Genomic DNA, 15754 nt, shown 5'->3' on the forward strand with positions numbered 1-15754 from the left:
AATATATGGAAAATAAAAATACAATTTAAATAATAATTTATTTCCTATTCCCATATGCCTGTGTGGCTGTGTGTACAGTGTTGTAATAATGTAGTGTACTTGAGTACTCGTCACTATCGTGTACTGAAGTACTGAACGGTATCACTTTTCTGAATTCTGATGTCATCGCTCCTTGTTTACTGAGGACAAAAAACCAGCGCCCATCTAGATAAACAATACCCATCGAGATAGATAAACAATACTATTGCTGTATTGTTTATCTATCTGGATGCTCCCGCCATTTGACGGTTATTATATTGATAACAGATAAGGAAAATGTTGATTACAAAAGTACCAAACACAGTAATATTCTGTACATATTACCTAACCGGCGTGAAAGACAAATGCGAAGTGATTAATAATTTAAATTTTAAATTCATACCTCAATACCTAAATATAATATATTTTCAGTTTCGTCGTTACTAGTTTCACGCCCGTCATTTTAATTCGATTTTCCTTAGGAAACATTTTGCGATGGACAAAGACTTAACGAATTTAAAAAAATGGTTCCGACTACTGGAACTAGAAGTGGATGACAAAATAAATGAAGAAGTGCTGAAAAAGTAAGTTACCACTCGAATGTGTACAATTTTTGTCAAATTTTTGTAGAAATTAATAATATATTTTGATCCCCATAGGCTGATGCCACCTCAGCGACGAGACATGTGGAGACACATTATTAAACACGTACGCCCCAAAGAAGAAGTGGATTTGATTAATAAATCCTTATTGTTACATAAACTCCAAAAACGTCAAAAACCGTTGTTGGTAAGAAAATCATTACTTAATCATAGGCACAAATCAATTAAAATTTCTAGGAGGGCTTAACATTTTTAACATAAAAAAGAGTAGAAGGGGTATGGGCTAAGAACAGTTAGCTCCCCTGCGATCTGCGCTTTGAATTATTTACATTGTAACAAATTTTCAATGAAATTATATTTTTTATTCACCTCAAATTGTTCGGGTTTAAAAACAAAGATACTATTAATTATTCAAATAATGTTTGAATCAAGTATTGAAGTCAGATATGTATTGAGTAAGCTACCTATGTATTGAGTTACTTTAGGTTTTTTCAAAACAGGTTTTGAATTTTTGAATTTGCATTTGATTCTTATACTTCTTAAGGGAAATTCACATTTATTATTTTCCATCTTGTAGTACGATTTTTTCATTGTTAAAAATTGTTTTGGCTTCTACCACTCAGTTTTGTCTCTATCCTCATATTATAATTTATTGTAGGATGTTATAATATCATTGTTCATTTGTATTGCATGTATTAAAAACTATCGTATTTGCTTTTTTCCTAAAGCATATCTTGTAAATATTCCATTATTAAATAAGTACTTAATAAATAATAAAAAATAATGAAAAAAAAATATTTATTTTATTGTTTAAGTCGAAAGTAGAAACTCATATTGATCTTGCTAATGCATTAAAATACGAAGATTTGATTACAAAATATAACAAGATTCAAAAGGAGATTACTGATGCCAAAATAAATAATAAAAAATTAAAAATGGATTTAAATGAAAAAATTGAACAAAAAAGAAATGTTATTAAACATATTGAAAACAAACAAGACACAACATACTTAGCTAATCATAAAATAGAATATTATAATGAATTTATCAAAACATATAATGAATTATCAAAAATTTGCGACCATTTTTCAAGAGAACCAAATAAAGATTTGACCAAGACTGATTACGAAGTAACATTTTTATATTAATTAAGAAAGTGGTGGGTAATGTTTTGGTTAATATGTAACTTAAATTTTTAGGATTCTTTGATTATATGTTGTACTGAAGTAGATGATGCTAAACAATCGGGTGTAATGAATGATAGTGTAAATATTGGAAAAAAGTTGTGCAATGCTATATACTCAACTATATGTGACAAGTCTCCTGCTGTTTTACTCCAAACTGTTGAAGACAATCTCATGTTTAACATAAATAGAAGTAGTGAGACTATTATGGAGACTAAAGAAGCTGTAAAACATAACAAGTAAATAATTTTTTGGCTTTAATATTTTATTATACTATCACACACTTATATGCGTTCATATTTTTAAAGTGACAATGAAATTGTGTATGATGAAGTACTCAAGAAACTTTATCAAAAACAATTAGAGTTAGAATCAAATTTATCCAACTCAATAACTGAAAAGGAACATGTCTTTGAAAATTTAAAAAAGACAACACAACTGGTTAAAAATGATGTTATCAGTCAATACAAAGTAAATTTAAATAATAAGTAATAATATTTTAAACTACCAATTAACCAACTAGTGTGACATATAAGTACATTATTTTATAGCATTTATTTGTGTACAGATTTATCTTAACATAACTTTTATTTTTAGCTGAAAAATCTATCATGTACTGAATATGAACTTGAAGTCTTTAAGAAAAATATAATAGAAACTTTCCGAATGTGGTTTAAAAATAGTTTAGAATGTTCAAAAGTGACTGAATTCCAAGGAAATGTTATTTTTGAAGCTGAATCATTAAAAATCTTGGATGATATTGTCGAAAAAACTAATACCTTAAATGAAGAAATAGTTAGTAAATACTTAACTCATCTTGTGTTAAATACTTGTATACATTATCTTTGTTTATTTTTTATTTTTCAGAATCAAAAAAAAATGATTGTTGGTGAAATGTTAAAAGAATTGAATGATAAAAAAAGTGATTTTGGATTAATGGAAATAAAAACAGTTATGGATAATTTAGCTGAAAACTATTTAAATAGAAATATTAACAGTAACCTGATTAACCAAACAGTAACTTCTATAAAGGCTTCTGTAGTTAGTGACGTCAACAATATGAATAAATTAACAATTAGAACAACTCCAAGGTAATTAAATAAACACTATGTAAATTAATAATAAATTATATTGTTATGATATTTTACTCTAGGTTAAATTATATACATTTACGGACTCTGAAAGATATGAAACAGCACTCTGAAATAATTGATATTATTTGTGAAAAAGCAAACAATTTTGAACAGTTTAATTTAGTTATTTGTGAGTTTTTTTGAATACTATTGTTAGTATAATATGTGAATGATTTATAAGTGCATTTATTTGTATTTAGCTACTGAAAATAGTTTTAAAGAAATTATACAAAAAGAAAATATTCATAAATCAGAATTTGAAAGGATTATTTCACAAATGGAAAATAATATTTTAGAGTTAAAGTTGTGCATAGAAGACAGTAAGCTCGTAGCTAACATATTGTGAGTAAATAATTTTTACAAACCATTGTTATACCTATTTACTTAAATAATAGTATTTCGATGGACGGTGGAAGTTTCATTTGAATAACACTTAAAGTTTTGATTTTGATTAAATGAAAAAAATGTTTTCTATTAAATTACGAATATACATTATAATATTATATTATTGATCAAATATATTAGAATTTAATTTGTAAAACAATAATTGTAACAAGGTATTCGATATCTACTTAAAACATTCTATTCATAAAATTATGTATTTTTTAACTATTGATTGCTTAATTTAATCTTTATTTGTTTAGATTAACTAAGAAGATACTTAGTAGTTCAGCTATAAATTAGTTTATCGAGGAGTTGACAAGAAAACAATTCAAGTTTCAGTAACGTTTTTCAAATTACAATTTTAGTATGTAAATTGATATGTTAATAGTAATTTTATATTTTATAGTTCACTAAGTTTTAATATTTTTATTATTAATAATTTATTGGTTTACCTGATTATTTTTTATATACATTTAAAATGATAAATGTAGTGCATTGTATATTTTCGTATTTTCAAAAACCTATTAGTACCTATGTTCACAAAATAGGTTTTTAAATTTATTTAACTAACTATTTGACTAAAAAGTTACTTATTAACATTATTATTTCCTAAAAAATACCTAGTTTAAAAATTAAAGTAAAAATGCAAAATAGAAAATGATATGGTAAAATATTAATTAATGTGGTAGCCTTTGAATTTATCTATTTTGCTTCTTTTATTAGAGTTGGTAGTCTTTATTAAATTATATATTTTTATTTTATTGAAATTTTACCTAAAGATTTTTACTCAAGTTATGAAATTGCATAATGTGCTGTTAAAATATAAAATATGCTCTACAAACAGTTAAATGTTAAAATTGCAGAAATATGCTTCAAAAGAATTTGTATTTCTATTCACACCTTCATGAAATATATTTTGTTTTTACTTAGCAGTTATTAAAATACTGATAGAATACTTGTAGCCCACATATCCACATGTATAGCTCTATAATTTACCAACTACTTAAGTAAAAATTGGAAAAGGTATCTTTACTTTGGGTATCTTTACACTACCAGGTAAGTGTGGACATAGTAAATATTTTCCAACATTCTCACTGTAAAAAGGTTCACACAAGGATTTTGGGATTTACAATGGAAATCAAAAATACATTTTTTGTTATTAAATAGTTGCTATTGATAACATCTTATGGCCGACTACTGTTTATTGAAATAGTAAAAATAAGTGTTTTTTTTTTTTTGTATTTAAATGGTCATCATTGGTTACTACGGGAGATGAGATAAAAGCATGCATCAAATTGTCACTTTTATGACCTTGAATATTATCTTAAGCAAGTACGAGAGATAATATATGTTTGTTGCTTATGTACTAAAAACCACATGACTGATTTTATGTAAATTTCAAAATCGTTAAAAAATATTTTTAATCTTAATCTTCAATTTTTGTTTCTCTATCTGATTAGTGATTAATTATTATTTGTGACATGTTTTCTTTTATGTAGGTTGGGAATGTAAAAATTATTTATGAATTATAATATGTAGATGGCTAAAACTTAATCTTACACTATTCATTTTAATTAATTAAAGTGCAACTTTAAATTCAAAGTACATTTCTTTATAAATTAAATGTCACCATTGATTTGATAATTTTAGATTATTATTACCTAGATGATCATCAAATTATTTTTATATTTTGAAAACTAGTCTAAAAACGTAAAATATAATCATCAACTGCTAGAGTGTTGCCAAGTATAATTTTGAAAACAAACTACTAAAATAATCACCAGTTAAAAAAAACTTGAAATCAACCAAAAATAAAATTAAAAAAGTTAGTTTATTTTTATTAATAGGTTAATACTAGTCGGTTTCAGTTATTTAACATTAATTATTATAACTATTAACAGCTGCTGCAATTAGGAGCAGCTTTATCATAAAATGTTTGAAAAATAAAATTGTGATATTCTATATTATATAATGATTATGGTAATTGATTCATAAAAAGCCAATGGAGAGGCAACTACCCCTGCTTGCCCCCCTTGCAGATTCCCTTGTTAGTAATGTCTTATATTTTTTCTGGAGTGAAATCAGGTTATACTGCTTAAAATGGATTTTTGGTTTATCTAACGTTAAAAAACTCGAAAACTACTGGACTGTTTTTAATAAAAGTTACATCAATATATTCCCGGAGACTTGGAATGTGTTTATAATAAATTTATATCATATCTTTTCAACCCCTCAGGGATGCATTTTTTAAATAATTTATTTTTTCGTGATATATTTTTTGTATAAATATATTTTTCAATTATATTAATTAACATTTTTAAATGTTACATATATTTAAAATATTAATAAATTGGTTATCTTCATAATATTTTCAAAGCACATGTCTCAGTTATGAACATTTTCTTCAACAAAGAGCATTATTTTAGATTATTATTTAAATTTTCAACACCAAATTAGATAAACCAAATTGTTCTTTATTATATTATATAAAATAAAATAAAATAAAATAATAGTATTTACTAGTTAATATTACTAAGAAGTATAATTATTAAAAAAAAAAAGTTTTAAAAACTCAAGGCACACTTAAGAGTATGCTCGAAACACAACAAAGTAGAGTTATTTTAGTAACTTAACTTAGCACTGAAAACTTGAACTTGAATGTGTAAAATATAAAAGTAAAATATTAACAGATATTATTAATTAATCTCAAGCAAAATTAACAATAAGTGTTATTCTATTATAATTAATATTAGAATACAGTATACAGAATTTTAACTATCAAAACAAACATTAGGTATGTTATAATATAATAACATTACTAAACTTCTGCAATATTCAATTATGAAATACAAATATTTATATGAATATGTACATTCATATTATATTTATTTATTTACATTTGAACAGTTTTGATTTTACTTACTAAATATTAGATATATTTAGTGGTTTTTTTTTTAATTGTTGGATATGATAATAACAATTTTAGATTACTACTCATGCCCATTAATATAATAAAATTCATTAAAAAAGTTAATATTGTTTGTTAAGTTTTATACAATGTATAGAGATGGATAATGCTGGTATATTCAATAAAATGTTAATGGACTAAACATCTACTTTTACTGTATCAATTATAAACAAATAGTTTTTTTTTTATTTATTATAGGAATATATTTTTGTATAAATAAATTGATAAATTTTTTTTATAATATAAATAAATAACAGTATAGACATCTAAACATCTTATTATACATTAAATAGGTCGAATCATTGTATAATGTACCTTTACTTCTAAAGTAGAAAGTACGTACCATTATATAGCAGACTTACACAAATAACAAACTTCTTTTATAAATATTTAATGATTAGTCTAAAATGAGCTTATATTTAATTTTTATTTTTCATTAATGGTTGTTTGATATTAGTAATATTAATTTAAATATGCACATTTTTGTTTTAATAACACATGCAAAATATGTTTTTATCTCTAGTATAAAAGTATAGTTATTGAAGCAAAACCACAAATAGATATGTTTATGATACTTTTTAATCAAATTGTAGGTAATATATGTTAAATTGAGAAAAATATTTGATCAATAGAATATAAATATAGCCTAATATTAAGCAAACAAATTATGATTTATTTAAAAAGAATTATATAGCAAACATTAGGCATGCTTTTGTTAAAACTTAATTGTTTATTAACTGTAATAAAAACTTATTAAATTTGATGTGTTTGTAACTTATAAGGGTTAAATAAATAATTATCGGACAGTAGAACTCATAACAACATTTAAGAGGATACATGAATTATTAAAAAAAACTCTATGTATGATTATTTTATGTATTTACTCAAAATTTAATTTTAAGCATAGGTAATCTATTGTGGAAAATGGTTATTTATTGGGAAAATAAAATAATTCAAATGGAAATTAGTTTAACAATAATTATTTAATATGTATATTATTAATTAAATAAGAATTTACAGAATTAGAATTTCATTAGAATACGATAAAAGTGATGGTAATAGGAAAAGTTTCAAGAAAACAGAATAAATAAATAAGACAATTTATCTAAGTTTTATGACTGAGAAGGTTGTTGAGGTGTTTTTTCAACTTCAAGTTGACGTAATCTTCCAGATTTACAAGCCAATTGAGCAGCTAACTCCCGATTTGCATAAGAATAATACTCTAATAAATCTAATAAGCATCGGCTATCTTGTTGTTCGGAACTGTAAAAATAAAACCAACATTCAAATGTTAGGTTAAGTAAGTTTATAGCTATAATTTTTAATAAATAAATTACTTTGAAATTTCTCCAGGATTTAGTTGTTGACTAGTTGTAACATCATTATTCTGCAACTCTTGTGGTGTCCATCGATCACAATAATTATTTTCTTCCCAACCACATACATCTGGCGGTGGCTTTTCTTGGCTAAATTTTCTTATAGAATCTATTATTTAAAAAAAAAAAATATAAATTTTAATGTATTTACCAATTAAGTGTAACAAATAATCACCAATTAAAAATACAATATTTAAACTCACTTGCATACAGTAATGAAGATATTGTGACACACACAAACTCAATAACAAGTAATACAGCAATTCCATTTTTTGGTGACATCAACATATTAGCATCGCAGTATGGTTGCATATCAGCTGCATCTTGTTGAGCATAAACAGCTATAAATATAGCCAACAATACAGTCCCTGTAACATAAATTAATAATTAAATGATATTAAATAATTTCCTAAATTTTATATGAACAAGTTAATTTTACATAAAGATACTAATTGAAATGGAATCACTGCCAGGCGAGTAAGTCTAGCATAAGCACGTAAGTGTCCCCGAGATCTTAATGTTTTATGATGCATGTGTCGGGCAACATGGTCCAGTACCTAAGAACAATAAATCGAAATATAACATAGTGTTAGTAATCAAAATACATAATTGATAAATGTAAAACATGCAACTTACCAAAAATAAAAACCATACACAACAATGAGCATAAACTAAAACATATAATGGTTCACATTTATCTTTAGGAGGTAGATCTGTCGTTGAAGAAATTGTTGGTGTAGTCCCATGTTGTTCTATAGGAATTAAACGCCATACAATATCATCCATTTCTTTTTTATTTGTATTTTTTTCAAAAATTAAAACATTGGATTCTAAATAGACAGCAAATAAAACCAAAATTGCCTAAAAAAAAAAATAACTTGTAATTTGTAATTTGTAAACCAAAGTTATTTGTACTTCATAAAATTGATTTAATACATAGAAATTATTTATTATTTCCCTACTTTCAAATCGACCAAAAATGATACATTTATACAATTACTAAATTTAAAATATTTTCTTTAACATAACTGACGAATAAAGGTATTGAAAGCACGTAGAAAAGGTTTACAAAAAATAATCAAATTTATTTAGATTTTGTATGTTTGCATTTGGTAGTTAATTAAAAAATGAATTGTTTATATCAGCTGACCTTATAACTTGAAAAAATCACAAAAATATTACTATGGATAGTTTACAATTATAAACATTAAATGTTGCTTCAAGTTAGAATAAAATAAAAATGTTAACATGATTTATAAATAAAGTTATAATTTTAATCCCAATGAAGCCCTCCAGGTTGTTGATACAAATATTCTTTCAAGAAAAATAAATTGTGTAAAAACCAATGCTGTTTACTACTTACACGTTTCAATTTGTTATATTAAGCTTTATAGTATACGTATCAACAATTACCATCTGCATTTAAGTATCGTCTTACTCTTTCTTCAACCCAGGTAATGCTTTAAACTATTATTTAAAACGTTTTGAATTATAATTTTACACTTGATTAAATATTGTGATAACTAGCTACTAGGTGGTTTGTTAAATTCTCATTTATTTTTTGAATACTTATGGGTTCCAACAAAAAATATCCATATTGATATTAATGATGCATATCATATAATATAATATAGATTCCGATGATGCTATCAAACAATTGAAAATTAAAAGTAAGTTACTTTACAGGGAAATTAGCTATTAGGTGTCAGACGTTATAAAAGTAAACTTTTCAAAAATAATAATCCATATTAATGAGTCAGTTATATGGTATGCATTTTATTTCTGTATTAAATTATGTTTTAAATTAACTTATGACGTCCGCTGAATTCTATTAAACGTGCAATATAATATTGCCAGTACCTACATATTTAATAAACATCATTTTTCTAACAATGAACCACCTCGAGTATAGAATAATTCACAATATTACAATTATATATTTATGTGCGTCTGCTTAACATGTAAAAATAATTATTGGTAGGAATTAATTCCATTTATAAATAATATTACTTTACCAATATTTTACCACACTTTGCTAAATGTATAGTGGTTTTTCACCATTAATTTGTTTAATGTTCAGTATACAAAGCTGCTTCATTTAAATCAGATTCATATTGATAGTTGACATCTAACACTTACTTTGATAGTAGGTAGTCAAATATTTTTTTTTTAAATAGCGTTATGTTATAATTTATGAGTAATATTATTGCATAACGAAGTATGGTATTTACTTTTTATCTTACGTAATATATCTTCAAACAGTTTAAAGCTTAAATATGATGTTTAGAATTTATTTATTTCAATATTAAAAAAAAATATTAGAATAATAGGAAACTTAATTTCAAATTACTATATTCAACAACTTTTCATGCGTCTATAAAAAAATTGAATACATGATGCACAAATCTAGAAAAAAAATGTTCTTAAAGAGTACAAGATAAACCAATATAATATATTGTATTGTATTGTATTGTATTGTGTTTAAAAGATAATAATATCAATATTAAAGATAATAATTAAAACCAACAATATTTGGTGAAAATGTTAAGTATCTCAGGTTATTCATTTATAAATGACAACAAAACAACAAAATTAATTTTATTTAAACCTTCGTGTTTATTATTTTCTGTTATTGTTATTTTTTTTGGTTTTTTCCAATTATTTTGAAAAGTACTGGACATTTTTTAACTTTTCATCCTCAAAGTACCAGCTAGATTTGATTTTATACCAGAAACCAACTTCAAAGTTACAGATTGAAGCAAATGTACTTCAAAAGGTGATCACAGACAAAATAAAAAAGAACACACATCACTGTAAAACAGTGTCAGTCATCACTCCGCTCAGAATCTAAAACTAAATACATTTTATTAAAAAGTGTAGTCTTTCAAAGGTAGTAAATGACATAAAACCGACATTCAGATAAAGAAATAAAAATAAAAATTTGTATTATATAGAAAGTAAAGAAATATTTATAATTTAAATTAACAAAATAAATTATATATAATTTGATAACTGACATTTTTAGGTACCAATGTAAATATATACATTCATTACTATCGTTTGTGGTTTATAAGTTTGTAATATATTTAGGGCAGCTTTTACAATGTCCGATTTACTGGCTAGTCGGCTGATAATAGATTTTATTACGAGCAGGATTTCGCCAGTCACACTTGTCTGTAAACTTTTATCGGAGATGGTAAGAACGGCTCTTAATAACTAAAATTAATAATGTAATAACATGAATAGTACTAGAAAAATATTCAAATATTTGTTTTATTTAACCTTATCATTTCAAAACGTTCTCATTCATTAGGATTCAAACATTTTTAATACCTAAATACATACAAATTGCTAAAAACCAATGTATTTTAAATATTTACAGGTAGTCGGGCTGTTGTAACAAGGTTTAAAAGGATAATCACTACTGTAATTATAAGAGTAAAATATTTCCTTACAGTACATAATATATGAATGAAGGTTATCCATGGTTGAGAGTAGCATGTGTTTGATTTAGATCCGGTTTCTTCCAAAAGAGAACAGCGGCACTTGTATTTTTTTTTTTTTAATGTGCAGTTTGATATTAAAGTCGTATGATCATTCATATCAAATACATAATCGTTACTGTTGGTGCTATTACAGTCAATATGGCATATGCTTGTAGATGAAACACAGCACCTTTGATGGCATTGGTCATTTGCGGACGATACATTATCACTGAATTGGGTATCCATTTTGTAAGGCTACAAAATATTAAGCACTTTAAGAGTTATGATTAACAATCTACAGTAATTTTATAAGTTTACTGATACATTAAAACCATATTTACCTATTATAACATAGTCCCTTATTGCATTTATATTTTTATTTAGAATCAGCATATAATACGAACAATAAATTACATTTGTTTAAACTATGAACAATTCTTACGAATGACAAATTCAAAGTCATTGTAATGAAGGCAGTCAATTACACGGCTGATTAAAAATAATTCATAAAACATTTAATTTGCTTTGTGCGTGGTGGCAATTCGTAATAGAATATCTTTTTAATTATTTTCTGTAATAAATATTAAATAAGCAATATTATTTCATCCGTTCATCGTCTAGACTATAGACTTTTGTTATCAAAACTAAAATGATAAGCAAAACATATGATGACGAATAAAATAATATAATAACAATATAATATCGATAACAAGACAAATCGATTAAATTATCGTTTTGCTTTATTCTCTATAGCCCTATAGAGTACACAGGTACGTTGTTAAAATATTAAAATTGAATTTCGAACTATAATCTATATAGTTAGTGTAGTTAGGTTTTGAGTTACACGATGATGATTAAATGGCCGGATTGATAGATCAGCGTTTTGTGAGATACCTACCGCTGTACTCATGGGCATGCTCAGGGGGGTGTCATTTCCTCCCCCTTGGATTATTTTTGTCTTATAAAAATGCATGATACAGCAATGAATGTAAATATTATAAAGTGGCCTGAAAATGATCAACAATTTATACCCTCCCCCCCTTTACAAACAAGTAAAACATTCCCCTGAATGTACGTCTTTAAGGCTGTTTTTTAAGCTGTTCTGGCAGTTCTGCGGAACGAATGTCCAATATAAACTTAAATATAAGTACCTATCTAGCCATTTAGGTAGTAGGGACTTACCTACTTATATAATACCCAAGACCCAACTAGAACATTTTGTAGTCTCATTTAAATTCTGAGCGGAGCAACCTTTGAATATATTGATTTTACAATGATGTGTGTTTTTTTTATTTATTTAGTTTATTTTTTTTGAGTGTCTGTCATCACGGTTTGGGGCAGTAAAAGTGCTTTGATTTCCTTCAACAGTAACTTTTCTGGTAGGAAAGTGAATCTAGTTGGTGCATTTGGGGAGTCAAAATTTAAAATTTTCCAACAGTTTTCAAAAACGACAGGAAAAACATTAAAAAAAACGAAGATTTTTGCGCAAAACCAATTTTCATACATCGATTTTGGTTTTTAGTCTAACTCTAAAAAAAATAACAGTAGATATATGACATTTTCATTGAATGTTTGGGTTAGCATTTTTTATACACCATACAATTTTCAAAATATTTTGACTCTTAGTGAACTTTTTATAGGTTTATGAAATTTTTGATTATAATTAGTTTATTTTCGATTAATGCCTATACAAAAATGTTTGCTCTGTCAAAAAAACTGAACTTGGGATTTTAACAAAATTCGTAAAAATCACGAAAATTGGCAAATTATTTTGAGTTAAAAGTTTTTCGTTTTATATCTAAGATTTAATAATTTAATACAAGATTTCTTATAAATTTCTACCTAAAAGTCAAATCAAATTTTTACAACATTGGATATTCACTTGATTTCTCACGTAGCGATTTTCTCATTCTGTTGTGATTCAAAAACAAATTATTGTAGACATTTGAAATTTGCACCATATGTTTATTTAATCAACTCATTGATAAATTTTTCATAATAATTTAAATAGTTTTAAGCTGTTGATGGACATTTTCAATTTTCATTTTTTTAAAGTTTTTTTTTCTATAAATGTCAATACAATTTTATTGGTTGGATCAAAAAACATGAAAATCTAATCCAATACTATTGATATATTGTTACAATATCAGTTGAAAAATATTAAAAATTCACGATTTTGTTTTATAAGCATTTAAAGTTAAAATTTTGATAATATTTATCAAATTTAAAATTTAAAATGATTTTGTAGTTAAAAATTTATAAAATTTTTAATTTTTATAGCTAACTGTTCAAAATTTAAAACAAGATTCCACTTAAGCTGTTTTTTCAGTAACTAAAAAATCTAAAAAATATATAAATACAGTTATTTTTAACTGACATTTTAAGTTCAAATTTGGACAAAATTACATATTAACACAGAGAATAACGTTTGTCATTTTGTAGTAATTCGGTTCCAAAACAGCCCAATTGTACATAACTACATAAGTATATTTAATACTTTTGCAGCATCGTTTATCATTTAAGGATAATATTATTAATAATATTAATTCAACTTACCCGTTACCATATTAATAATAAGTAATAACAATATACAATATCTTAGACTGACATACCTTCTCCATTTAGTATAGTTTTTCGTATAACATGACATTATAAATTGAATTCAAATTTAATACCATCCATTAAAACGATCTCTAGACTTTACGACTTTATGACTTATGTAAAGTAGAGCGACATCCAATTATCCACTTTTATTTTATTTCATTTAATATATACGCCAATTTTACTCGGTACAGTATATACTGTAAATAAATAATAATATCATACTTAATAACTAATAATGGATTATGGTTCTTTTTATTTTGTATTTAAAATAAATTCACTATTAAATACATGCACAATATAGACAACAGAGAACTTCAAACAAATCGTTAGGATTTAAGGCACTGCCAACAATGCAGTCGCATAGAGTGGCACATTTTTTTATACGCAGCAAAACTGCATTCATGTTAGAATTAAATTATATATAAATTAATTTTTAGGACAAGTTCGACAAATATCTCCTATATCACTGGTTGTAACTTGTAGCCTGTAGCCTGTAGGTACATATTTTATACATTGGAGAGAAGATCATTCCCTGCCCACGACAATTAATGGTCTGTTATTTATTAATTATTGAATTTTATTAGTTATTATACATTTATACCATGATGCATTAATATATAATAACAAATATTTCTTTAAAAAAAAAACTTGTGCAGGTGTCCGCTTTACAGAAAATAATATTTGATTAGATCGTAGTTTATTCGTTAGGCACGTTGCACAATCATGGCCAAATTTAATGATAATTATTAATTTTAGTAAGCCTTTAACTATAAAACATAGTTAAGAATATCATACAAATCATACAATATCCCGAGGAACGGTTTTAGGCCCTTATTTTTTTTTGTTTATAAATAGAATGCTTTAACTAAAAGTCGATGCTAAATTCATAATATGTTATGCTGATGACACTGTTATTTTTCACCAAGAAAACAATTAAGATCATTTGTAAAAAAAAGCAAACTATTATGGTCTACACTGTACGTAGGTGTCAATAGTGGGTACAGGCCTCGACTTTAAGTGGACTGCTAGTGCCATGCCCCAGAAGGCTTTACAAAAATAATTTTTTTTTTTACTTATTTCTCTTTGTGAACAGTAAAATCCCAATTATTTAATTAGATACCTACTTTACAATTTTATTTTTTCTGAAAAAAAAACATATTATGATATTAATATGAGGTGTGTATCATATAATATAAGAACGTATCGTCGAATTGTGTACTAATTTGGACAAACATTATTGTCAATTCTCAACTATTTACTATCTTTCATACTATCTATCATCTAAGCCCCCTCTGAAATGTAGTGATAGTTAATTAAGAATATTATTTTGTGTTAATAATAAAAAAGGTACTTTAAAAGTAATTTCAAGTACCCATATAAAATACCTGAATAATGAAATATTTATAAATTACTACTTTAAATTTATAAAAAAAAAACTATGGCTTATATCTATATTTTTTGGTGACACACTGTCACCCTCACTGGGCTTGTAAGGATCCTTATATTCTTTTTCAAGCCTAACCTATACAAATTGAAAATTTTTAACTAGAAAATTACTTGTAAATTGTCGTAATTTTGACGAATTTTGTCTAATTTGAACTACAATTGCTTTTAAAAATTGTGCCTTTGTTTTGGTATGTTTAGTATTATTAAATAACTATAATAACAACTTTTGAGGAATCTTGTACTAAATTTTCGAGTTTCGTAACCCAGCAAATAATTGTTTATTGGCATATTTATATAATAAAAACTAAAAACAACTGAACATTTTTATAAATAATAAATAGCTTATTGAAAAGTATTTCATGTACAGGAAATGCATACATAAACATTTGGTGACAATTTCAAGTATCTAAAGTTATTAGTTTTTGAGTTACAAAAAAAAAACAAAACTGATTTTGTCAAAAACTGGTCTTGCTAAAAATTTGCGTTTTTTCTGTTTTTCCCTGTTATTTCGGAAAATACTAGGAATTTTCAATTTTATCTTTCAAAAGAAAACC

The 15754-nt window shown here is 25.1% G+C and overlaps 2 protein-coding genes across 3 annotated transcripts; one reads left to right on the forward strand and one right to left on the reverse strand.

Annotated features, from left to right (window-relative positions):
• Positions 1-203: 203 nt before the first annotated feature.
• On the forward strand, positions 204-3625 carry LOC111028850. The gene is made up of 11 exons (XM_022307615.1): positions 204-390; positions 451-602; positions 678-807; positions 1436-1750; positions 1820-2043; positions 2113-2275; positions 2402-2599; positions 2672-2895; positions 2958-3067; positions 3138-3279; positions 3582-3625. Exons 2-11 carry the CDS (start codon positions 514-516, stop codon positions 3619-3621), a joined length of 1635 nt encoding a protein of 544 aa, XP_022163307.1. The 5' UTR covers positions 204-390; positions 451-513; the 3' UTR covers positions 3622-3625.
• A 3526-nt stretch (positions 3626-7151) lies between these two features.
• Positions 7152-11783, reverse strand: LOC111028723. Of its 2 annotated transcripts, none has more exons than XM_022307462.1 (7): positions 11492-11783; positions 11121-11405; positions 8302-8526; positions 8105-8222; positions 7869-8033; positions 7627-7774; positions 7152-7552 (listed from the first exon to the last, which is right to left on the reverse strand). In XM_022307462.1, the coding sequence occupies exons 2-7, from the start codon at positions 11394-11396 to the stop codon at positions 7402-7404; spliced, it is 1083 nt and encodes a 360-aa protein (XP_022163154.1). In that variant the 5' UTR covers positions 11397-11405; positions 11492-11783; the 3' UTR covers positions 7152-7401. The 2 variants fall into 2 exon arrangements, with proteins under 2 accessions (XP_022163154.1, XP_022163163.1); XM_022307471.1 differs by having other exon boundaries at positions 11121-11422.
• Positions 11784-15754: the final 3971 nt, after the last annotated feature.

The sequence above is a fragment of the Myzus persicae genome, unplaced genomic scaffold (assembly GCF_001856785.1).
Source record: "Myzus persicae strain clone G006 unplaced genomic scaffold, MPER_G0061.0, whole genome shotgun sequence".
Classification (NCBI taxonomy): Eukaryota; Metazoa; Arthropoda; class Insecta; order Hemiptera; family Aphididae; genus Myzus; species Myzus persicae.